At 38.3% G+C, this 27,136-nt stretch overlaps 1 protein-coding gene and 1 long non-coding RNA gene across 3 annotated transcripts in view; one reads left to right on the top strand and one right to left on the bottom strand.

Annotated features, from left to right (window-relative positions):
* The window catches only part of GNAI1 (G protein subunit alpha i1), a 35,922-nt gene extending 25,932 nt beyond the window's left edge, over nucleotides 1-9,990 (bottom strand). For both annotated transcript variants that reach the window (XM_080391998.1, XM_080391997.1), the window contains exons 1-2: nucleotides 9,804-9,990; nucleotides 9,497-9,699 (exon numbers count right to left, since the gene is read on the bottom strand). In XM_080391998.1, coding sequence (XP_080248124.1) covers nucleotides 9,497-9,614 — 118 coding nt within the window. In that variant the 5' untranslated portion in view covers nucleotides 9,615-9,699; nucleotides 9,804-9,990. The remainder of the gene's footprint in view (nucleotides 1-9,496; nucleotides 9,700-9,803) is intronic.
* A 255-nt stretch (nucleotides 9,991-10,245) lies between these two features.
* On the top strand, nucleotides 10,246-25,165 carry LOC308065737. Its single transcript, XR_013928894.1, has 2 exons — nucleotides 10,246-15,586; nucleotides 16,536-25,165. It is a non-coding gene; the product is annotated as an uncharacterized lncRNA (long non-coding RNA).
* The last annotated feature ends 1,971 nt before the right edge of the window (nucleotides 25,166-27,136 follow it).

Genomic DNA, 27,136 nt, shown 5'->3' on the forward strand with positions numbered 1-27,136 from the left:
TGAGAAAGCTTTGAAGTATACAAAAATATCAACCTATTCAAACACGGAGTTGCACACCCAACAAGCCCAGAAGCAAGAGTTAAAATAGATACCTACACATATAGTAGTTTGTTAGGCCTCAGACTAGTATACTGTCAAAGTCTGATGTAATCTAACCCCAAAAGGTCCTATGTTCCAAAACAGCACAGAGAAAACAACTTAGGTAGTCTCTCATCCAGGAATTAAATGACAGCCTTTGCTAGCAAACACTGAGGCACTAAAGCATATTAAAAGGAATCCCTGTCAATGTCTTTAAGAGATTTAGAATGCATTTAATGGTATTGCTAAGAGTTTACCAGATTTATTAACTATCAGTAACTGAACTGCATACAGCTGAGAAACGCATTTTCAAAATGCTTCAAGAAATTTTTAATGCATCAAGAATACTGACAACAATTAAATGATACTTAGCTTATCTTCAGCTCACCCTTGTATAGTACACCACTGGCAGATTCTGAAAGCAACAAGTATGCAAAATAACTTAAATAAAATCTATAAATACTCAAAACAATTGTCTTATTTTGTCCCAATTTTGTTACTGCAAGGCATTTATCTCCAGTCATAGCAACTTCTAAAATTGCATTCCAATACTACATTCACACTGTATTCTGTTTATAATATCAGTACAACTTTACTGTTTTAACTGGAGACCAGCATCTCCATTCTCCTCTCTACTGTTTGGACACCAAGCTGGCAGTTATGCTTCTTGTCCACTACCATCTTGCATTCCTCAAAGTGTTAGGTAGAAAAAGATCCTTCCTGCTCAAGCCTATGACCTGTAAGTTAAAATAGCATAAGGAAACACAGGTGTGAGACTCCTTAGACTTGGAACAAAAACAAACTCCTACCCCCATCTTCCAATCAAGTGCCCTAATCACCACACTGCTTAAGACTGGCATCATCTCCTATTCCACCAACGAGGTTTTAAACTCCATTCAAAACCCACTTTGTCTACCAACTGGACCTCAAAAGTGAACACAATTTCACATTATCCCTAATCCAATTCTACAGTAAACTGTGGCACAGAAATGCAGAAACAGAAAGAATCCTATTCTGCACCCATTTCACCCTCCACCCGGCACTATGCATTTCCAGTACTCATTTGCATACGGCATTTATCTCTGCTCCTCATCAATGGTTTTATTCAAGTCCTCACCAGACCATTACCTGGCCATCAACCAGGCCAGGCTGGATGGAGCTCTGAGCAACCTGGTCTAGTGGAAGGTGTCCCTGCCCATGGGAGGGGGGTTGGAACTAGATGATCCTTAAGGTCCCTTCCAACCCAAACCACTCTGTGATTATGAAATACCAGTGAAACTAACCACTCCAGAAGCAAATTAAGTCTAAACAGGACAGCCAATTTCACTATTAAACAAGCTCAAAACGGAATTAAGCATTTAAAAGGGCCAGAGTCAGAGCAAAACCATTCAGCCAGATGCTGCAAGAACACTCTCCTTTTTACCAACACAAAGCTTCTGGAATGGCTCAACTGCTTATTAGACAACATGCACTGTTAATTCCCCATATTCCAATATGGATTTAGAAAGTTGGCAAGAACCTCTTGAGTTTTAGTGAAACTATTAAAAAACAAAACAGATACAGAACATCCTTATGATTGTGATAGGTAACAACTCATATCACGAACTAAACCACTACAACAGCTTTATCCATGTAAAAAACAACATATACTTATATGCAAGAAATTATTTTATCAACTTCGCAAAGGGGAAATGGGATACAGGTAGCTATTTGACTCCAACAGTATTTTCATTTAAAGAAGCAGACCTTATTAAGTTGTAGAAGATACTAAGAATTATAAATCTGCTTCACAGAAAATTCACAGGGATTTTCATTACAGTGCATTTGGTTTCTTTAGAAGCAATCTGCTTCGAGCAACGACTGTGAAGACTTCCTGTCCATTCTGGTTGCCTAGATACTGTTATATTTCACTGAAGATTTAATCAGGTACCTTTACTAAGTATATTACGCACTTAAATGCAATCCTACATTTCTAAAAGGCATATATGAGAATGTAATGAGGTACAGTTTATTTCATTAATTGAAGTACTGTATATTGGAATGCTGTTGATTCCTTTAAATAAGCTTCAGCGAAGTATTTTCTAATTTCAATATTGCATTTACATGCATCCCTAAACATAAATACATAGCACCCATATAAACATAAAGACAGATGTCAACACTGCTACTTGATTTAAGTTGTTACCTAAACATAAAAGAAATTCTCTTACTCAGAGCTTCACTGACCTTTCAATTACCAAAGCCAGGCAAGGAAAGCAATTTATTTGCCTGTAATATTTAACAACAAATCTCTTTAAGAACTGGTTGTTAAATGCTCTACATCAATTACCCCATCAGCTGAGATCCTGAAAGAATACTATCATGAGAAAATTTTAAAGATTACACAGAAGTATAGTTTTCAAGGAAGGGCTGGCCATTAATTAAACAAAAATGATGTGGGAAGACAAAAATTGAACTAAACAGATAACATGCTCAAGGAATAATGCATATAGGTATCTGGGACACTAAGTGATTTTTAGGCCATTTTGCTTGGTACAGCATGACCAGATACATGATACTTTACCTCCTGTTACATATTCAAGCTGTAGATAATTCCAGAGATTTTGAAGCTGGCTCTGGCTCCACAGCTTTGCAAATTCCAAGGGCAAAGCCATGATGATGGGAAACATCTTCCAAATTCCCAACCCTAACACTTCTTACAGCTATACTGTGAAAGGGTTATAAGCAGCCACAAACATAGATAGTCTATGACATCATATCATTCCTTCATTTCCCATCTTGATTCTCATTAGGAAATCTTATTTTGTCTTGTCTGCTCCTACTTCATAGACAAGGAGAATGAAGTTTAGCATTAAGAGATGAGTTCAAATCTTTTATTGCAAAAGCATACGTTCTAGTACACAAGTCTCTCACCAAAAAGTTTATGGTTTAATTGTGATTGTGTAATAAATTTCAGTATCTTAATTATCCTTCTGCTCAGAAATGTCACTAAGTTGATCACTTCAAAAACTCTTGCCTTTTTTGAATACTGCACTTAAAACCTACTGCTTTCAAAAGTTCAAAGTTCTGATTTTTCTAACTGGTCTCTCTATACCTTACCAACTTAAATACTTTTTGGATACAGAATCTCTCAGGTGAAACCAACTAAGTTCCATTTACAGAATAACAAAACAGTAATTTACACAAAGCCTGAGGTAACAGGACACTGAGCAAACAAGGGCAATAAATAGAACAGCTGACCTCAGTAAAGCCGGACAATGACTAAGACTCCACCTCAGAATAGCAAGTTTTCATCAATACAGGCTCTCCTATACACAGTTTGGAAAAAGACCTTATTAATAGATAATTATCAAGTCAGTTCAGATATATATTTAGTGTTTCCATGGCAGAAAAACTTCACACTTAATGGAACATCTTAAATACCTCTTTTCTACTTCATCTTCTACCTTGAAATTTGCCAGATAGCATATTACAGGAAAGCAGACATCCATCAAGCTCAGCAGCAAAAGCTGACTTCAGAATTTCACGCCTTCTGAAGCCAGACTCATGGCCTGGTTTCAAAATATTTAGCCAGACTTTAGGATATGCTGACTACTCAATTATTCCTTTTCAGAGGACCAAAACAACTAAAGGGTAAAATGTGGCAGCAAAAGAACAATCCACTTTGGCCATATGATTACATAAATCAGCACAGCCTAAATCTTCACAGCACAAAGCCTGAGCTCAAGTTGTGCCAACAACTATGCAAGGAGCTATACTGTGAAGTGAGTTAAAAATAACTTCACAAGAGGAAGTTAGCTTAAATACACAATCATTTCAGCAATATAATCCATAGGGCTGAAGTAAACTGTCATAGCAGCACAATAACAATACAATAAACTGTGCTGCCAGAAAATGTAGGAAGAAACAAATTAAGTCAGTGTATTACAGAACTTAAGTGTAGCCTTGAGCCACCACTGATGCTGGGAGTGAATGGATGACCAAAAGGTACATTAACCAGAGCTTTTTTGGTCTCTGGTTTTGGTGGGAGGGTGGGAAGAAGCATTACGTTGATTTTAAATGACAACTTAAAGGAAAATATTTTTTAAATTTTAAAGTGTTTTCTAACTCTTAAAATATTAAAAAGCCTTAATGCCTAATGCAAGAGAAGTTACAGTAATTTGTATATATCCATAACTACACTTTTTCATCAACAGACAAAAAAGCAAAGTCGCGATTACTGTTATCACAACATGGCACAAAATGTACCATTTGTCTTCAGCCCCTTCTAAAACATATACCGAAATACATTTTTTTCCTAAGAACATTAGGAAATTAAAATCATGATATCACAAATGCTGATTTTATGAAGAAACTTCCAAAATGAAGATTTAAAATAATGCAACAGGTGACCTGAAATCACTGAAGACAATTTGTATTGCGGTGATGAAGTCTATATACACATTAGACACCAATATTACAATGTTGTAAATTATTACACCAACATTCAAATAGAAAGAGACAAGCATAAAAGAACACAAACTGCAATTACACAAACACAACCATAACTGAATGGCTGTGTTTTCTGTATATCCATGAGCCTCCTTTCACAAAAGGAAGGGGGATTATTACACTATGGGAATCTAGTAATTTTGACTGTTCTTTGAAATTATTGTTGTATTTAGTACAAAGGCTTGAGGATTTCACTGACTTAACTACCAAGTCAGATATAAAAGTCCTCATAAATAACATCCTGATTGCTGGAGCCCAACTGTACCATATTAAAATGCAAGAGAAAAAAGCTCCCAGTTCAGAACTCCTGCTAGATCTAACCAGACAGGCAGAAAGTCAGAGGGCAGACAGACAAGATCAACAAGCAAAAAAAAACCCCTAACATTAAACACTTCTTTTAGGTATCACAAAACAGCTTTTAAATTGGAAGTAAACTTTGTAAATATCTATAGATAATTGCCTCTGAAAGTGAGACAGGAAATACTTTGTCAGATACGTTTTAGACTAGGCTTGCATAACTTAACAAAGATGAGGTCAACATCTCTCAAGTGTGCAATGCTTTTTTGTGAGAATAAGGCTTTCTTGAGATCTCCCGTAAGTTCAGACTTCTATAGCCTTTTTTGTCTGCAAGCATGGTGAAAGAGAATACTCTGGAGGAAAGGCAAGAGAAGTAACAGTACAAACAGCATAGATATTTTTTTTAGTCCAATGTGCAGTCAGGTCTGGAGGAAGGCAGGTATTGCCAAGGACTACAAGGATCACGCTGCTGAAAAGATGCGCATGCAGTGGGAGTCTGTTGACTAAGCAGACAGAAAGATGCAGCTCTATAACAAAAGAAAAGCAGTAGAGAAAAAGATGCTTGAAGTGTGAAGATTTAGAAGAGTTAACTTCACAGAACTGTTCTAGTTGCCACCCTAAGGAATAGGAAGAACTGCAATGAAAGAAAAAGATTAAGAGCAGTACTCTGAAATTAAAAACCAGGTATCTTTAAGAATGTTCCAGTACAAATTACAAGGATCTATTCAGGAATGGAAAAGCGGCTTTGTTGGTCATGATTATAAAGGTATCCATTGAAGTTAAATCTACAAACAATTATCCAGAAAATAGACGGATAATTAAAGTTGTCAAATATATGGCCTGTGACCTCCTGGATCCTAGGATCCACTCCTGAAGACATTTAAGACATATCTATTGCTCCTTTCACCGAATTTGCTATATTAGGTTAAGAATGTGATAATCCACAAGACAAAGTGCTAATCCTATAAACTCATGCTGCCGGTTTGAATATATTCATAAAACCTGATGAGTTAACCTCATACCAGAAGGCTTTCTACTAAATGAGGAACTGCCTGTTCTCCTGCAGTTGGCATAAATTCAGTCTTATGTGCTTTAGCTAATTCAACAGAAATGTACTTGCAAATCCACACCTGATCTGGATCACATGTATATTAACACAGTACATAAGAACCACCATCTCCCAACATGATTAGAATTACACTCGTTTGGCAAGCACCACTGGAATTTTTATTTGATAAATACTAAAAGTTAAGATGAGGAACCATGAAAGAGAAAAACAACATGGGTCTACTGCTTACACTGCTTGGAAGCTAGCCAAAATATACACTGCTTTTCAAAAATCTCACTCACATTTAAGCATGTGAAAAATTAAAAAAAAAAACCCACACCCAAAACAATTACTTCAAACAATTAGAAAACAGAAGTTTAGGAACTGTCAACTTGACACAAATATTAAAGTGCTTAAGGAAAAGTACTTCTGCATGTTAGATTTTAGTGTTGGACGATATGCTAGACTGCACTTAAATTTTATGGGAAGGAACAAAAAATATATGTATTTTTTGTCACACATTGAAAATAATTTTAAATGAAAGAAAGTTGCTTATTTAATGATTTTTTTTTTAAATTAAAATAACCTAATTCTATGTATAAACAAGCATTTTCCATTTGGATTACAAACTATATGCTCAAATTCAGCTTATATATAATGAGGATGGTGCTCAGAAATTTTTCAGGAAAGGTTATCCTGCTGTTGGGATAGCACATTGGAGTGCATAGAATTACAAGGATAAAATAGTTATACATGGGTAATGGTCAAAACCCAGTATTTTTGTTCCAAATGACCTGCCATCAAATTTGTACAAAATGATGCACCAATTTACAGATAATGATGAAAGTAGTTAGATAATCCAGGCCAAGAGTATTTTGCACAGCTTAAGTATGTCTGCTTCCTCCTAAAGACAGGACAACAAAATATAAATATAACATGGATCAGTGATATTGTTTACAAAGTCATGGTTTAGGTACAGCTGTGTCACATCTATCTCAATTAAATCACTGTTATTTCCTGTTTTAGAAAAACCTTTAGAAAAGCATATACTGGAATAAATTAAATTTAAAGGCTAGATACAGACTAATTTTATAAACACACCTCCCCTCAACTGAGCATTCTAGCTGAAGCTTCAGTAGAACTCTTTAGTCACCACACAAAAATATGAATTTTATAGACACTGTAAGAAATCTGTCTTATATCATCAGTAGGTATATAGCTACATGCTTTTTCTACATAAGCAAGGTACTTTAGATGCCTCACACACACTGTATTTTCCTGGCAGCAGACCACAATTTGTACTTTTCCTTTTATTTCAGTATCTTTTTAACAGAACAATCCCATAAATAGATGTAGTACAAGCAAGTAGATTATAAACTATGACATATGGGCAAAACAAGCGATTGGGAAAGTGAGTGGTGAGAAGGATGTGACTCTAGTGGAAGTAACTTTAAATAGTTTTGCGATCAGATAAAGCATTCATATAACATTTAAGACATCTGACAGAGTTGCAAGGAAAAGTAACTGAAAAACTTTAATTCCAAGACATGTGATATACAGAATTACATCCAAGGGTATATATACAAAACCTCAGCGTGAGTTCAGTAGATTATTATGTAATTTTTGTTTAAATAATGATTCAAACACTGGTAGTAAAAGAAGTTTGCCTGACAGTTTTCCTATCTCTTTTTAATAGGGGAGGGGGAAATATTAAACCAACTGAGCTACTGCTCAGAACACTATGAGAAAACACTTGTATTTGAGCATTTGTTCCATATCCCAAGATTTCATGAGATTCCAGCAGAAAAAACATACAGAAAAGCTTTTGAGGAAAGTATTAGAAACACACAATTTGTAAAATTTAAAAATCAAAACTCATAGCATAGTACTTTACACATAAGAGCATTAAAAAAAACTGAGAACAGTGACAGAACTCATTCTCAAGTTTAAAGCATACTTCTATAGATGTGGACTTCATCCATACCCAGAGAGTATGATGAAAGATATGAAGACGACCACCAAACTACATGTCCTAGAAGTTCCATACGGAACAGCAAGGCACTGAAAAAAATAATTTTAAATGCATTGCCAGAAACCACAAAGCATTACTTTGTCATCTTTGAAAGAGACAATAGCAGCACTGCAGAAAGTGTTACGGATCTCATAACGGGATAACCTTTCCATACAACAGTCTGAGGATTCCAAAGGTGTACAGGACTAGGCAACAGTACCAACCCAAAGCCTAACACTTTCTGGAAAACAAACAAAAAATAAAAGCTTTAATTGCTTCTTTTCCAAGTGAAATTTTAAGTCTATAAACACATTTTAGGACGTTTGTTTTTCCCATACTAGGTTTGTTTCATCTCTTCATCTACACATGGAAGTGCTTCAGTTTCCTGTACCCTTCTGGAGCTATTTTAGAATAAAGTAACTTCTGTTGCTGAAGAGGTCTACTACAATGTTTGTAGTGAATCTAGCAAAATTGATGTTGAGCAAAGTGAGAAACTGGGCATTGTTTAAAAAGTTTGCCTGAAACTGTAGGTCTGGGAGGGGAAGGGAGTAACAGGGAAAGCTGCAACTCAACAGCTATCTAAGACCGGATTAGAAGGATCCGTTCTCATTTAGTTATACGGCATATACTGCCGAACTCCCTACAATATTAACACAATGCAAATCTTCTAGCATTCAGCTGTCTGCAAGCTGTACAGTCATTTTAGTCTTGCACAAAGGTATTACTAATTAAAACCTTCACTTTTTTCTTGTAATTTTTAAAATAGTCTGATTTTACTTATGTTTACACAAAGACATATCACAAAATATACAAAAAAGCTAGCTTCAAGTTCCTGAGTTGTGCTCACAAGTACACACGATACATATTATGTGAGTTATTATACGTTTAGAATCCCCATCAAGGTTGTACTTTCCGTTAAGATTTCAGCAACACGAGAAAATTCCACAAAAATGAAACTGTGAAAAGTTAAATGGTGCTTTGCCTTTTGTTCCTTTGATGCTTTCTGCACTTTATTCTTGTAGCACCAATTTATATGTCCGGGTCTACAAGAAACATTAACAGCTAACATCCTCCAACCAGCAATTTCCTTCCTCTAAGCAGAGATACACAGAATCCACGTCTTAAGTTTCAGATGTTATCCCCTTCATATGGGAGTTAGGGCCCGGTCTGAACAAGCACCCCGGGACAAACTACGCCGTGCCGCTTCCCCAGAGCGGCCCTGCCTGTAACCCCGAAAGAAGCCGAGGCGCCCACCTGCGTTAACGGGCTGCTGTGCCTCCCCTCAACCCCAGAACTTTTGAGGGGCCACGAGCACACACCCCCCTACGGCCGGGCGGCTTTCCTCCAGCCACGTTATCCCAGGAACGCATCCCACCGCCCAACCACCCTCCAAGCCGGAGGAGCTGGCCCCCCCTCCTCACATTAGCTGGAACTGGTGGGCACCTGCCCCGCCCTCGCCTACACAAGGGCCCTTGCCTCCGGGCTGGGAGGCGAGGGGGCACCTCACCCCAGGGCTTCGGCGGGAAAGGGGGATTACTTCAGGGGGACCCTGGCCTCACTGGAGCCCTTACCCAAGAGGAGCAGCTTGACCTCCCTGGCCGCCTTCTCGCCATCCTCCCGCAGGTTCCTGTCGATCATCTTGCTCCTCTCCACCGCTGCCTTGTCCTCGGCGCTCAGCGTGCAGCCCATTTTGGGAAGGGGGGTGTTTTACTTCGCCGGGAGATGAGAAGCAAGGGAGCGACGGGGTTTGGCGCCCGGGGCCGCCGGAGAGGCGCTGAGGAGGGAGGGGGAGTGAGTGCCTTCCTGCTCTGTTTCTCTTCCCCCCCCCTCCCTCACCTGAAACGCAACGGCGGCGCAGGCACCACACGCCGAGTTTACCTCACACGCAAGCAACCGGACAGGAAGAAAACGGGGAGGGGGGCGAGGGGAGGCTTGCCTGAAGCCGTCCCCCGGGGAACGCGGAGAGGGAGCGGGCGGAGAGCCGCTAGCGGAGGCCACGCTGCAGGGCCCGCTGCCCGCCGGGCCGAGAGGCTGCTGCTCCCGCCGCCGCGGCCCTGACGCTCCCGCGGCACCGCCCCCGCCCCCCGCAGGCGCTCGGTGGCGCGCACCGCCCACACGGCGGCGCGGATGTGGGGGTGCGGGGGAAGGAGAGCGGCGAACGCGTGCTCGGCGGGAAGGGCGGGGCGGCCGCGCGTGCGCACGGCGGCCGCGAGCCGTTGCGGAGGGCGGGGGGAAGCGCAAGGCAACCGGGACGCGCGTGGCGCTAGAAACGGGCGCGGGAGCCGCCTGGGCGGCACCATCACCTGCAGGTGCCATCGCCGCACACCCGCCTGTGGCGGGGCCAGCCGCCGAGGGCTCGGATTTAAACGGCTCCGTGCGGGAGGTTCCGTCCCTCGGCGGGGCGGGGAAGCGCTGGGCGCGGCCGTACCACCGCCCGCAGGGGCGGTTCCGGAGGCTGGGGTCTCTTGCGGCGCGGCGGGGAGCGGGAGCTGGCGCCGGCGGAGGGGAGCGCTCTCCTCAGCCTCGCCGTCTGCTAACGGTGTCCGCGCCTGCCTTGTGCTCGCTACTCGCCGCTTCGCTGCCGAGATCCGTCAGAGGGCCTCGGGGTCCAGCCCCCACGGCGCCGGGTGCTGGTGGGCTCCAGGGCGGTTGTCCCCTCAGGATGGGGTGGCCGGGAGGTGGCCTGGGGCTGCAGCGGAGCTCTCTGCTCTGAGGACTCACCAGCCAGCAGCATTTTTTCCCTCGTTAAAAGAAAGCCGAGTGAGACGATCCCACCCCACGGCTCAGAACCGCTCAGCCAGTTTTCGCGTGCCCTGCGTGCGTTCTGAGAGCTCAAGTGTAGGGCTGTCTGCATGTCCACATCCCATCTGCCGATGGGTTATTTTGTTGGTTGCTCGTTCTGTTCTTTAACATAACCCCCCTAAGAAAACATGCTAAGATGCAGTTGCTACAACGCTTTCCCCACAGTGCACGTGTTGAACTGTTTGGATTACAAAAGAAAGATCCTGTTACCTTATAATAGGATCACAGAAATAAATCAGGTTGGAAAGGTCCTCAGGAGATCACCCAGTCCAACCTCCTGCCCCAAAGCAGGGTCAGCTGAGCTTCTGGGTGATGTATCCACCACCATGCCCCAGCTTGTGCGCACGGTCTGTTTGGAACAAAGTAGGCTTCACAGAATTTCTTGGGTAAAGCAGCCTGTGACTGAAATAAAACTGAATCTCAGAAAAAAGTTTCAGTTGAACCGTAAGACACAAGAGTCTATGAGGCAAATCTGCTAAATTAAGGTTCATCTTCCCCAGTGATTCCTTGGGATTTTTTGTTTCTATAGGATCTCAGGAATTTCTGCCTTCAGAATGAGCTCAAAAAGCAGAATTTTACCATACAAGAGGTGTTTCAGCATTAGAGTACAAAGACTTCAAGTCAGACTCAGCTATTACTATACTTGGGAAATTAAAAGTTTTTTCCTGTAATACTTAATCTTGATGAAAAAGTGTACTCAATATTCATTTTTATTGGATATTTTTCTTTACAGGAATCTTTGCTCATGCTGAATAAACCATAAGTAATGAAGTAAAATGATGTAAATAATGCTCAATTAAACTGTGACTTAAATAAGTTTAACATTTTCTGGTTGGTAAGCATGCACTCAACCCTAGCAAAATATGGTATAAAATCCTTTCTTAAAGAAACCTCAAACAACATTAACTCTTAAGACTTCATTAGACCTCCAAGACATTTTATTTGGCCATCTTCATTGTGCTACTGCTATGGAGAATGGCTGGGCAGCTGTGAGCTGTGACTTGATTCTTAGCCACCAGTCATCTGCCCTCCTGAGAGGTTCATGTATGCAGTCCATTTTGTGTTCTTTTGAGCAGACTTCAACACTGGTACTATGGGATAAGAGTTTTACAAAACAATTGACCTGACATATGGGAGCCTAGTCTTGTTTTAGGGTTCCTGGTATCTCATGTGACAAAGTAGCAGAGGTAGCAATGTAGACTGCTGCTCAGGAAGGAACGGAGTTAGGGGAGCAGAAAATTTAATAAGCTAAGCGATAGTTTTCTGGTTTGGAAATAAAGGATAAAGAGTGATTTCTGAGATAAACAACACATGGTTTGGGTATCGGCAAATGAAAGTGCAGATTAGCGAATAAGAAAGTAGTAAACAGATTATAGTAGATGAAAATAATGTGGTGATGAGAGAGGTAGATGTTACAAGGCTGTAGATGCTACAACTAGGACACCCCAGCGTTGCACGGCTTTTGTTTCATTTAATCATGTGCCTAGTGCACACATGTTTATACTTTCGACTAAGAGTGTCTGCTATGGTTCTGTCTCTGCCCTCTTGCCCTTTTAACACTGTCACTACACCCAGAGGTATAAAGGTTAAAATAGGCCTGAGACCCTTTTTTTTACGTCAGTCTGTAACAGGAAAACAGAACTGTATAGTGTCTGCTTTTTTACGTATTTAGTCTTAAATATAAACAGATTTCATGCTCTTTCTAGTCCTGTTTGTCTTAAAAACACTTTATTTCATAATTCGGGCTTTTTCCTCTACCTTTTTGCTATTAGTCCTGTGGATAAAGTGTACCTTTATGTACATGGACAACATTACCAAAACCAGGGTCTAGATCCTGAAGACTTGCTTGCATATGTTTTCTCTGACATGATGTTACTTGTGTTGAAATTTTCAGCCAATTTGCATTTTTTTGTTTTTTATTTGTTATTTTTAATTTTACAGGAGTAGAAGAAATACTTGTTACAGGTTGCATATGACTCACCAATATTACTTCCTTATGCACTGTCCTTTGAAACAATAAAAGATCTTTTAAACTGTGTTCACCGACATCAGTTGTTTAGTTCTACTTATGGAATAATGGCCCAGGTGATATATTATTATATTCTAGAGTTACTTCACATCGATAGAAGCTCTCAGGATCATGGAATGAGGCATATCTTTTTTACAGTGCCCAAGATGGGTGAAGAATGATTGTGCTAACTCTGTTGTGGCCAGGAAACTTGAAATATTCAGAACAAAGTTTGTCGATGAAGTGCTTTGCAGCAAATACTGTCTTACGATGTTAAGTTGTAGAGCAGTGGAGGCCTGAACCTATATCTGGAGCTAGTATAGATATGTAATCTGTATATGTAAATATAGATAGTAATCCATGATGTTTTACAATATTTTCCCATAATCTAATATATTCTACTGCATAGGAAAGAAACTATAGTTGAATAGTTAAATACAGTCCGTATTTGGGCAGTACACCATCTATCAGTTTTATTTCAAGATGTCAGGAGTGTTTTTGCTCAAATGCATTGATTAGAGTTGCTTCACAGCAGTGTGGTTATATGAAGTAGTGTATTTCATCCCTCTAGTTAGAATTATACAGCTTTTCCCTTCCTCTGACAAGTTGGGAGGTTGCTCAGAAGCTCTCTGTGTGTTGTGTGGCCTTGTTCCTGCAAGAGGATTATTTCAAGAGTTTTTGTTGTTTTGCTAGCTTTAACAACAAATAGCCATTGTTTAGTATGACCTCTTTTTGAGTCCCCGTCACCTGCTTTTGGGCTCGTTTCTCTGTAAGATTATCTTTAGCTGCTACTGCATGGGCTTAATAGATAGAATTTCTCACGTTTGGTGTAGAATATACAGTTTTGTGGGGATAATGATAATCCTTTAGCCTTCTATTTTGCTTTTTTTTTTTTTTTTTTTTTCCGGATTTTAATTTATCTGATTCAGCCACCTTATTTGCTCACATCTTTAACCAGACAATATGCAAAGTCATGTATGAGAAATTGAATGTAATTGTTATGAAAGAAATAGAGGAAAATGGGCAAGAATTTGAATTTCTATCTTTGGAAAAGTGAACAGACCAAGGTAAAATGCATTTCAATAAAGTATGTAACTACATGCATAATTATAACTCAACACCTAAACTAAAATAACATTTTATCTAATTTATTTAATTTCTTTTTGTGCTAAGAAAAGAAAATGTTCCCACGATTCAGTACAAAGTATCTTCTTCCATACTGCTGCTTCACTTTTAAACTGTATATATTGCAGCGTTGCCTTTAGCCAGCTTCTTGACTTTTTCACAGTTCTAGTAAACCCCATTTTTTTCCAGATTAACTAGGGGCCTCCCATGTGATGCCATGGTCCCATATGGCATCATACCTAACTAATTACCAATGGTAAGAAACTGTATTGCACTATTTGAAATTCTAAGCACATGAAGAACTGTAAAATAGACATCAAAACAAATACAAATCTACTATATGAGTTAAATGTCAAATGCCCCTGTTCCCCATTGCTGAACCCTCTGGCAAAGTACATGTAGTCCACCTTCCAAGAACCTCTGGATTACACTGTATGCTGCACGAATCTGATTCTGCTCTCACGTTAGTGTAGTTAATTAATAGATAGTGGATACTTTAGATGTTAATTAGCTATTATAATGTCCCTGTTCAGCAATGTCCCTAATGACAGGGCAGATCTCGGATGTCACATGCAACACCTCTATTCAGGACCTTTCTAAGAGATTTTGTATGCTTAATTCAAAATGAAATTTTTGTTGGACCCACAAAACAAGTTCAGTTTTAAAATTTGCTAATGCTGTAGCTGAACAATACTGAAGTGAGTAAGCTGTAACTTGGTAGCATACTAACACCTATAGTGCTTGTTATTGTGGATGCAATTATTGTCAGTGCCTTGGGAGATGACAAGGTGTATATTGTGCAAGGATGGCACCATTGGGAGGGAGAGGAGCCATACGCTGTGTAGGCCAGTGAGTGCTGTGCACAACCTAGTACTCACTGCTGCCCTGACATACACAGTAAGGATTCTGTTAATGTTAATGAAGGCAGTGCTAGTTACACTAATGTGGGAGAAGAATCAGCTTTGTGTATGCATACAGTGTAATCCAGAGGTCCTTGAAGGTGTACTGCATGTATTTTGCTAGGAGAAGGCTCAGTAGTGGGGCAGAGGGGAATCTGACATTTAATTCATATTATGTTAACCCTTCCAAAAGATCAGGTTTCCAACAAGTTGTGTGTCTGTAAGCTGATGATTTCTATGTTCAAAACACTGTAGATAAATTCTCTCCTTGAATATGACAGTCAGAAGCAAATGTTCAGCAAGGCAGATTTCTTTTTGTGCAGTCTGCATGTTTTTGTAAGATTTATCTTGTTAGATTTAATTCTGAATAGTTCTGGCAAAAGAAACTACATAATCTACTGCCATTTCTAACCCTGAGCTGCAAATGAACTAATCATAGTATGGAGTTCATAGTATAAATAAATCAAGGAAGAACTCATTGAAAAATTGAGCATGTTATTAATAAAGATTCTATTAATTTGAGAGACAGAGACACACACAGATACACGTCTGTTTCCATAGTGCTAAGAAGCCAGCACAAACTGTAGAACTTCATAATACAGTGCCTTTAGTAAACCCATAGCAGAAACTAATTAAACATGAAATAAAGTGCAAAAAAACAGGTAAACATGCAATGTTATGAAATACATGCCTCTTTGGGATGTGGTCTGGGGCAGTTATATTATTCTTTGTTCCTTTGTAGGCATGGATAAATTGAAATTATTTCACAGTAAGTGTGAAATGACACTGTGAACCACTAAGTGTTGTGCTGGTAAATGTTACTGCATGTGAGTAAAAATTAGTTGCATAAATATGTACATTCATCTGCAATTGTCACATCAGCAACCATTACAGAGTAGATGTCATTCTATTTGTATAAAGCTTTTGTAAATCTTTGTTGTAGTGACTATTTCAGTTTTGAATTGTAGGAAGTAAACATCAGTGTGTAGGCAAAAAAATCCATCAGCATAATGTTCACTCTTACAATACTAGGTCATCATGAGTTGGTGTCTTTTTAAATGAATTTAAGATAAACCTCTTTATTCAAAATCTGTAAAAGTATAGTGAGTGAAATGTTACACTAAATGAGATACTCGGGAAAATAACTGCAGGAATATTCCAGTTTTCTCTCACATAAACACAGAGTAACTGTAAGAAAACGTAACAATATTTGACTGTCATATATAGTGTCTTCACATGTACACTAAAAGGCAGCTCTTATGAGTAGGTACCCTGAATAATCTGTTTTCTTTTACTGCATTTGAAAATTGCATATGAATGTTACTTATTGTGATAAATAGATTCTATAATGTATTAATACAAAGTTTTAATTCCTAGTTGTAGGTATACTACAAATCCAGCAACCATTTTGCTAACAAAGCATATCAAAAAAACAAATATAGGACTGATTACTTACAGTGATTCAGAATTTTTTCCAATAATTGCAAATTCAAAATAAATCACGGGTAAAGTCTATTGATTGGATGGAGTGGATTATGACCATCTTATCCAATAAATATTTATTTTCTAACAAATGAAAGGTACATGATATTTACATGTAAATGAAAAATAATTGTTTAGTAAGTATTCCTTTCTATTTTTGCAAATATTTATGTGTGGGTTATGGCAGTAGTCATTCCATTTCAGAATGCTGAATGTGTGAGCACTGATCAGTAAATACCAAGTAAAATGACTTTGAAATATATATCAGTGTGGGTTTCTCCTTCTTTTCCCCAGGCATGATGACATAAAGTCTAATACTAGACCTTGAGATTCTATTACTGTGACTCTATAAGAGTCCCTTCGCTACAAAAAATGGAGAAGAAACAAAGTGGTAAAACTGCCTGCCTACTTTCAGCGACTGTTATGGAGAGCAACATGAAGCAGGCGTGAAGGCAGGCCTTTGTCATAGCTTTGTGTTTCCATGTATGCTGAATCTTCAAAATGTTCCTGTTCATTCTCAGCCATACAAGGTCCCAGATTCAATCCAGAGTTACTCTTTCATCTGTCCTTGCTTTACTCTTGGCCTGTAATTAGCTTTGAATTCTGCTGCTTCTGAAGAAGGGCTTGTATGCCCTAAAGCTTGGGGTTTTTCCCTTAGTTGCACTGGTGATCTAAATCAACCACCAAACCTAAGTTTTAAGCAGTTTATTAGAAACGGCAAAGTTCATGGTTCAAATCCTGGGTACCTTGAAATCAATGGAAATATTACCATCACTATTACTTTACCGTTACTGTACCTCATCCGGTTTTTCTCTTTTGGAACTGCTCAAGTGCTTAAAGTTATACGTGTGTTTAATGCCAGGGTGCTCAGCATCTTTCAAAGTTCCTATGCAGTTAGGCAGATTATGCTGACACTATGTTGCAAAAGCATTGTTTTTACTGGGTAAATGAAGAAAGTCATTATAAATTTTTGTCTCAAATTTGATACTAAATTATTTGGGAGGAGAGATGTACTCATCGTCTAGGCTTTGAAGCATAACATCTAAGTTAATTTCCATCTCCGTTCTGAATTTTGTGTTTCTGTAACTGAGTAATTTTCTCATTTAAGTTTCTCCTTAAATTGCCTAAAATAAAGCAGAACACTTCCTGACATCACAGAAATGTGGATAAATATGCAGGATATTCTCTATTGTGGTGGCGAGATAGGTTCTGTTTTGTTGATTTATATGAAATGAATAATTACTCAGGGCAAAACAGATATTAGCCTCATTACAGGACATAGTGGTTTCTAATGCTCCATCCTTTGTCTTCCGAACAGGAACAAGTAAACCCAGCATGTAGCTGGTTATATTTCAGTGCTCCTTTGTTTATCATGGCATTGGCTTCACTTTTATATAAATTAGCCCAAGTTGCCTGGGTAATATTATTCATTCTATTGTTTGTTTACATGTTCAATGTCCTTAAAGCTCATAGTAATAATGGGCTGCTGGTTTTTTTTCAAGTAGACTAGTTCACTTTTCTCAACATCTGCACAGAATACAGAGAATCAGTGGTCACAAAGTTATTAATTTTTAATTTTCATCGTGAATTGAATACCATTATGGTGTTTAGCTGAATAATACATTATGTCTAATGGTGCCTGGTATTATAAATTACATTTTGAATATAATCTTGCCTTTGAAAGCTAAGAAGTTTTGCCTTGGAGTATTCTGTTGATATGTTTAAATCTCACAAAAACAAAAAACAAAACAAACAAAAAAACCTCCAAACAAACAAAAAAACCCCCTACATGTACCAGAGGAGGATTCTGACAAGATTTTTTTTCTTGAATAAAGTTTGTGGAATCAATTGTGTTAACAAGATAAAATCAAGTAACACAAACAATGTTTTTTATAAAAATGCAATGTTGAAACAGGCATAAAATCTGTTTGTAAAATAACAGGAAAATATTTTCAGTAATATTTTGTCTTGAAAAGGTTATGGTTGGCAACAGAAATAATATATGTTAGCTAAATACATTCAACTTTAAAAATACCAAATCATAGATCAACTGTAAGGAAAGTAGAATGCTGTCATCAGTATCTGTAAGACTTCGTTGTAATTTAGGATTATATGGTGTGAAGAAAGAATCTAGAAATAAAACCTTTCTTAAGAAAATAATTTCTTCTCCTCTTCAGTATGCAAAAATAACCCTTCCTTGTCTGTCACAAGATCACCTGAATGAATAATCTGGCAAACTATTCTGTGCAGTTTATTCCGTTATGTTGAATTTTGGCTAATATATCTATTCCCAAGGAAGTAGATGCTGTTTTCAGCTTCTCTCATGAGAGGCATTTGGAAGATCCAGATATTTCCCTAACTAAAGCAGAACTCGAAAGCTGAGTTGTGAGCCTTTGCTGCAAGAATTTGAGGAACCCAGATTTAGAAAACTCTGTATTGATAAAACTGCCTAAGGGAACAAAAACAGGAAATGTTTTTAGATGAGAAAGAACTGTCAGGAATTTAAACAGGAAAGGCTGAGTACTGTTTGTTACTGCAGAATGCTAATGTTGTGTGCAGAATGACCACTACCCTAATGATTAGAGTGTTAATAGAAACTCAGTCCAAGGTCAGGCAATCCAGGTCAGCAGTGCAAAGTGGTCCACAAGGTACTTCGCTGGTTAAAAAAACTAAAAATGGAGTTATAGACAAGGGAGTGGGATGCCCAGCTATCCCCTATATTAGTAGGACCAAGTTTCAAAGAAGAATTAAGAATAGAAAAAATATCTAGGGGACTTTAAAGAGAGCTAGGGTCAGAGGAGTCAGAAGGAAGCTGAAGTCCAGACAAGCAGTGAGCTCCAGCTGGAGCAGAGTAATGCACTGCCAGCACAGTGATCAGGAGCGGATCATGAATGGAGGTACAAGCAGGTACGGTGCTTGCCCACAGAATGAGTTATTATCTGCAGGACAGAAAGACTTGGAAAGACAGAAGATGAAATGCCATCATGATAGTAAGCTTTAAGGTGTGACTGAAGAGCTGCACTTCCCATGGGTGTGGGGAGGCAGGTGGGCTGTAGATGGGCTCTTGTTGAGCGGATGGGCTGGAAGACCTGCTTATCACCCAAAAACTCAGAGGCTTGCAGGTCTCAGAGATCACTGAAACTTGTCAGCTGAGAAACCATTACAGTTCTTAGCAGCTCTTTTGCTTGTGGATAAGAGTTACTATGTCAAGGAATAGCTGCAATTCACAAGTTTCCACCTGCTGAGGCTCACAGCAGCCCCTCTGGGAGGCTGGGCTGCGCTGGAGCCTGAGGCTCTGGTTTCAGAGCAGACTGGTAAGCAATGGGAGTTTTCTCCCAGAACTGTCTTAGACTGAAACCAGATTGGTAGTGAGCAAAACAGGTTGGAATGCACAACCTTCATTTTTACAAAAACAAAACAAAACATCCAAACAAAAATCCAAACCATAAACAAAAAAGCATGAAGAACTCATAAGTTCTGAACTGACCCATTTGGTAGGTTTCCTTAATCTTAAATAAACCTGCTCTCTCGCTGATCTATGCTTCTTTTGCATATTGGAGCAAAAGGTAAGAGTAAATCCCATTACAACCCTTGTTTTTTGCTAAGCTAGGTTGGCTATATTACACTTTTTCATTTCCAGAGATACTCTGACTTATGTTCAATTAATGTGCAAACAGTAGGTTTCTACAACGAATTTCTGTTCCTAGAAAGACAGATCTGATGTTATTGTATTATCTATTAAAAAGTAGCACTGAGAGGATACATATGGAAATAGTATAATAAAAAACTAATTACATTAGCATTGAACTAGTGCTGCTGAGATATCCCCTGCTACAGTAGGCTGGTCAGCCTGAGTCAAAATAACAGAGAACAGATATACAACTCACTTCCTTCTGAATTAAAAAGTAGGAATAAAATCAATTTGAATCAAAATATTACTGAATTTAATTTTCAAAAAAGAAATATTTTTATTTTTTTAATGGAAACTTGTAAGGCTTTTGACTAAGTATTCCATGACAATCAGATTGAAAATGCAGCAATATGCTTTATCCATGATTCAGACCATAGAGGATTTTATATAAAGTGACCTGGCAGATTTAAAAAATACATATAAAATTCTGTATCTTTATATAGATATGTATTTCTGCCGTTTGTGACATTTATGTAAGTATTATGCCCAGATTTTCACTGATGAATGGGATTTATAGTAGGGTTCTGCAGAAAAGAGGACTCATTTGTGTTCTGTGCTTGATAACTTTGAATTAATTATCATACCATATCTGATATGACACACAGGCCAACAAAACATTAAGTAAGATTGAGGCTAAGGCATTTATACAGCATGACCTAGAATGATTGTGATGCTGGACCCTGGAGGGGGAGGGGAAGGAGAAAGTGTTTATATAACTAAACAAAGAATTAGCGTATAAAGAGGCAATTTTACCTCTTCTTCAAGTTTTAATGAGACCAGTATTGAAACACTACTTGCAGAGCTAATGTGGACATACCAAAAAAAGGAAGTTGAAAATCTGCAGTCAATGTATAAATCATCATAAAGATGCACAGGGATAATTATCCAATAAAAAGGAAAAGGAGCAGGAACAGAAGGAGCTGGCTGCACTGCATCTCGCAGCGGTTCAGACGGTCTCTTCAGAAGGTATGGCACGTCTGTACTTTACCGGGACAAGGCATGGCTTCCGAGCAGGTACCGAGGTCGCCGCTGAAACTTTCCCAAATGACAAGTACATAGTTTAAGTGTCAGTGACAGATGGGAAATCAAACTAGATAATCCGTTTGTTTAGACTTCCTTAATGTCAGCATACCTGTGGTAAAATAATTTAGGAATGAACTGTAGCAAATCTCTTCTAATTAGATGTTACAGATTGCCTCAATGTGATCTTCCAAAAGATCCCACAAGTAAGGCTGATTCTCAAAACAGCATGGCTTTCCTTTAGTTAAACTAAAGCTGTGTGACTTGCTGCAGATAGCTGTGATATGGAATTCTGTAATTTGAATAAAAAGAACCTTTTAATTAGGTATGAAACATGGCAGAGATGTCTGGCAACTTTTGCGTTCCCTTGAACTCCTGTTTAGCTCATTGCTAGGAGCTGTAAGGCTGCTAGGCCTTACAGCTAGAGTTCAAAGCCTGATTTATGTTACTGATTAAAAATCACCTAAAAGCCATTGGAAAAGAGAAGTATGGGCACATAAGTATGCAGTGCGGCTCTATCTACCAGGTTTACCAAGCCTTTTACTAGATCTGGCTGCTGAATTTTGATTTTTACAAAAATTCCAGGTCTTGGTGACTGGCAGAAAAGAGGAGCTGGCGTTGGTATTAAAAATCACCTTTGTAATTACATTATTGCGCTGAGTAGTCTGACCCTTCAGTCTCTCATCCGATCTCTAAGCAGGATAGTATATGTAATTGTTAAATACGAAAGTGGAAACTGGGGAGAGAAGAGGGAGTGCTTTCCAGTTACGGCATTGTGGGGGAACATGTGACATGAATGTGTGACTTGACTGTGCAAGCTGCAGAGGGGAAGGACACCGTGGCTGGCACCGGCAGCGAGCTGGGCTTACACAGGAGTGCGGCCATTTCTGAGCTAATAGGGCCTGGCAAGAAAAATCACCTTGCGTTACCATGCTTCAGAAAGGGCTTATAAACTCAGGCTTACTGCGGTGCCCTGCCTAAACAGCCGAATTGGCTCCCCAGCAAATCTGGCTCCTCAGCACTGTTTGAAAGTGCCTGTGTGACCCAGGCACCCTCTGCTAGTGCCTGCAGTACAAAACGGTAATGAACGTTCATGGCTTGCTATGCCCTATTTAAGTCCGTAATAAGAGAGCAAACAACCCAGATTTCAGGGATGAGGAACAACAAAAGTATCAGAGAAACGTGGCAGTTTTCTCAGGAATAGGTGTTGCAGTACTGACTTGGCCACACCAGCCTGGCCTATCCAAATATAAATGTTATTTTTCACACCAAACTTTTTCATTTTCACTTCCTCTTTAGACATGTATCTATATTGTTTATTCACAAGCACGTTACATCTTTTAGATGTACATTGAAGCAGGCAGTGTGGTATCTCTCTATTCATACATTTCTGCTTTTTAATAGGATCCATTCAGAGCAAGACAAAAGCCTGATTGAATGCTGGGAGAAATTTTGTATGGTAGAGTCATTTAAATGTGAACTAGGACATTCTCTGGACAATTACATAAAAATGGCAAGTGACCCTCTGTACAATAGTTGCTTTCAACGTGCTCCAAGGCCAAGACAGGCTTTTGACAGTTACATAGTGCAGATGGGTCGTGATCAGCCAACACAGAAATGTTCGGCATTGTGCAAAATGAGAATCACATTTAGCAAACTTGAAACCAAAACAAAAAAAAAAAAAAGACAGACAAAAAAGCATTCACTTTCAGTATGCTAATTTATTTGCTAATTAATAATATTCAAATTTAGATTTTTTTATTATTATTATTATTTGATTTATTTATTCATTAGCCTGAAAGCTAAATAATAGTAGGAAGATTGGAAAAGGCTGAAATAAAAAATCTGGGAGGTCTTCAATCTTTGACATACCTGTTTGCAAAAACAACTGCAATATATTGTAAATGGTTTATGAAACTACAGATTAGTGATCATATATGCTATTGTTCTATATGAAATACAGGTGTTTTTATTTAGAAATATTTTACTGTGCCTCTAAAATAGCTATACACTAACTTAGTAACAGAACTGAATTCCAGAATTCACAGATCCAAATAATTTAGCCTACTGCGATGTCCTGCCACCTCTGCTTTTCTCCCTGCTTTTTCCACTGCAAAAAATGTTGCTTAGTATTTTGTGTTAATGCTTATTTGCTCTTTCTTATGCCAAAACAGTAATTTCACAGAAAAATATCAACAATATATCTGAAAAAATACATTTGCCTTGTTAAACATCACATTGCAGCAGTGTGAATTTTCTCTTTTCCCAGTGGTAGTAAGGTCTTGAAGTCCATGGAATTGTGGCATTTAAGTGTGCTTAATTTACACTGTGAAAGCCAAAGGCTTTACAAATGAATATATGTATCTATCTCTCTGTCTAAATACAAATAAATTGCACTAAAAAGCCTTGTATGTAAGTATATAAATCTGCTGCAGGGGAGCCATAGCACAAGCTTCTTTGCTATCTCTGCTATTATTTTTCACTGCAGTCTGAAGAGAAATCTGTTCATATTTAAGGGTAATTTATGGTCTTGCTTTGCATTCTCTCTTTCACTTCCAGGATGAGAGCAAGAATGTTAATTACTGATGTACAGGAATTGTAATATAACTTCAGATTAGTTATCCTTTTGCGGTATCCCTTCTTTAAGAATAGCTGGTCCCTAATGTTCCCGGGTAAATATCCAAAAATACTGTAGTGGACAATCATGGAAGAATGCATCAGTGAGGAAACATTTTTGTAAGTGAGGCTAGTAGATGGTCTGCTTATACAAACTGGTGTTGCAAATATTAGTGTCTTCATTTTGTGTGACTAAAGACAATATTTTATTATTCACTCTGATCTTATTTTTCCCTTCTTAAACCTTATATCCACAAAAGTACTTTATAGTAGTGAAGAAGTGAATTATAAGTTGCATTAAAACCAAGATTTCCATATCTGCCTTTAGGTTACTGCTTTAAATACGTATAAACTGAATTACAGAGGTGAATTTTATCAAGAAGCAGATTTTTTTATGCTAAATCATAAAAAAGGGCCTCTATTACTTGTCATGCAGTCTTTTCTGCTTCGATGCTAGCTAGTTTCGGTTACTACTTCTTTTTGCCAAGATGTGTGCTGTCAGTCTGTGGAACAAGTATACAAAAGGCTGAATCTGAGAAGATAGAAAATTAAATTTGGTTCAAAACAATACTGAACACTGAACAAGTGTTGTTTAATAAGAAATGTTTTTATAACTTAAATTGTCAATCTTTGCCTGTTGCCAACATGATTGTCCTGAATTTAATACTAATTAATCTCTTGAGGCTGTTTTTTGTCAGAGCTTTTTTTCCAAAGCCTTGTTAGGTAGGGAGTTATCCCAAGTTGCTTCCATCTCTTAATGCAGTTAATATGCAGAGATTTAAGCTTTAAGTCTTTTATGGAGCCCTCCTTACTATTAAAAAACATCAAAAATAAATCATAATTTTATATTCTTGGTAAAGTTGGCTTGTTTCCAAATGATCTTTCTGCTTCTCCAAGTTCATTTCCTCCTCATGGGCTCTTGTATTGATAGACTGCTAGGGGAAAAATATAAATAATCAGAGCTACATCTTTTTGCAGAACGCTGGTACTGAGGCAGTACATCACCTCTGCATATCAGTGTAGAATTGTGGAATGGCAGGTCCTTGATAGTAGGAAATGTGTTCATTATGAAAGTAGTATTGAATCAGTTCATTGCCAAAAACATATAAAGGAGTCATGCTAGACAGCAAACTATCCAAGACATAGCCCAAAGCTCACTGTGTTCTAAAGAACCATCTACACTTAATTCATTCTATAAATAATAATAACAATAATAACAGAAAACCTAATGGTGACATATCATTAATATGTTTCAGCTGCTATCTAGCAACACTGCAATCAGTAGTAAATGTGTACATTACTCAGCTTAGTTCTTTGTAATAAACTCTAAATGTAGGGTGCCATTTTTATTCATACACAAAGACTTTGAACATGAAAGCAGAAACAGAACATCCAATCCCTTGAACGATGTTCTTAACATAGACATACAAAAGTGTAATCTTTCTCATTAGTATGGGATTAGTTGTAAATGATTCAAGGAAAAAGATGTATACTAACGCTTGTCAGCTGTAGAAAGAAAGTGAACTTTCTTGATATTAACAATACTGATTTGTTGTAAAAAAAAAAAAAGCCAAAATGATAGAAAATATATGACAAAGGTTTGTGGGAGAATTTGTAAAGTCCTTTTAAGACTTGCAGTGTAAATGCAAAATTGCACGAGGAAAGCAGCCTGATAAGAAGAACATGGTATTATTAAGTTGATATTGTTAATGATTATAAAATGCAAGCAAAGGCATTGTTGAAGTAAGTCAATTTAAATGAAAATTTGCAAATGGTTGATGAAACATGAATATGGAAAAAATAATGCACACATTGATGCTATCCAAAAGCGTCAGAAATGCCATATTCCCTACTGTTTGCACTCTTGAAAGCATTCAAATGACACCTTGCATCTAAAATCACAATTACCAAGCCTCTTCTTTTGCTTCTGTACTGAGGAGAAGAGAGGGATTGCTATGGAGACAATATATAGCTAATAGCTGGAGGGTAGGTGGAATAAATTCAATAAATAAACAGTCACAACTGAAAAAAAGGAATGAGGGATAACAACCAAGTCTGACAAAAAGCTTCTGATTTTATATTGAAACTTTGAAAAGGATGTAGAACTCAAATACTGTCACTAAAAACTAATAAAGCCATTGAATCAGTCACTGAAAAACATCAGGAAATGATCTACTGTTCAAAATGAGAAGTTAACAGACAATCATAGGACCTTTTCCTGAACTCTACAGCGGTTTCTATGGCTTTGAACTGGTCATTTATATTATTGCACTCCCTCAGCATCAGATTACTATGAAATCCCTCTAGGTTTCTAGTCTGAGCATTGTGTGAACACTTGCTTTCTATTTAGCCAGTTCATTTCTTCCTGTGCTCTTAAAAACAGCAAAAGGCTGGGCTGGTATGACGATCCAACTCCAAGGGATACAATCAAACAATCTAACAAATTACCTGCTGATTTTAAAAAGCAATTATATGCCTTAGAAAGGCCATTAAATAATGCATGGTATGGCAAGTGACATAGAGTTGCATTAATGGAAACACTTAACATTGTTACCATGGTTAGTGTGAAAAACATGCCCAAAAGGGGCCAGTGCTGTTGACTGCCACTATTGATTCCAGAAAACCTCATTAGTTCTGCTTCTTTACAAGTTATGAAATACTGGGGAAATGTCTGTCAATGTTCATCTGTCAATTAGAATCAAATATAACAAAAGTATAATCTGTTTTTTGTTACTGTATCTCTGTTCTATATATAGCTCCTGCCCACAGTATATTATTTACTATTGATCAACTAAAATATTGTAATGGTGGGAAAGAAAAACTCTGACTGCCGTTGTTAGCTTCCACTAGTCTTTCTGTGTACCTGCTCTGGCTTCACATCTTTTGTTGCAAATCCAGATCATAAATACTTGTCCTTTAGTGACTTTTCCCTTTTCAATTAGATGGGTTTTAATCATTAGCTGGTGCAGTTTTATCCTGCCTTTCCTCAGATTCACAACCTGGTTCTGATTCTGTCACTGGCCATGTCTCACATCCCAGGAAGGGAGGAGGGTCTTTTTGGTAGGGGTGGGAAGGAGGAGGAACATGGAAAGGCTGAAGGGTTGTTGAGCTTTTTTTGCTAGAGCTCAAATTCTACACATCACTTCATTCCCAGTTATTCATCCAAACTGTAACTAATCAGCATGACACCTTTGTTAATTTTTGGTGTTACTTGCAAGAAATTAGCTTTGTCCTTTCTATTAGCATATAGACTGAGTTCTCTGAGTTCATTTGAGTTCCTCATTACTCTTCTGCAAAATAATACAAATCTTTTAATAACTTGCAAATACAACTGACAGAGCTATGGTTAGAAGATTGTGTTCAGCTCATTTTTCTCCCTGTTGTTGCCTGGTATCCTAATCAAATGTGGCTGGCAGTGGATTGTAGTAGCTGAGAAGCTGACATACATTAACTTTTGCTTCTCTTACTGCAGATGCAGTAACGTACTGCAAAGAAAATATAGTGACTACTGAGGGCAGTAATATGCCAACATGACTAGATCCAAATAATACTATTTACCAGAGAAACT

The sequence above is a fragment of the Falco punctatus genome (assembly GCF_963210335.1).
Source record: "Falco punctatus genome assembly, chromosome: 6".
Taxonomy (NCBI): domain Eukaryota; kingdom Metazoa; phylum Chordata; class Aves; order Falconiformes; family Falconidae; genus Falco; species Falco punctatus.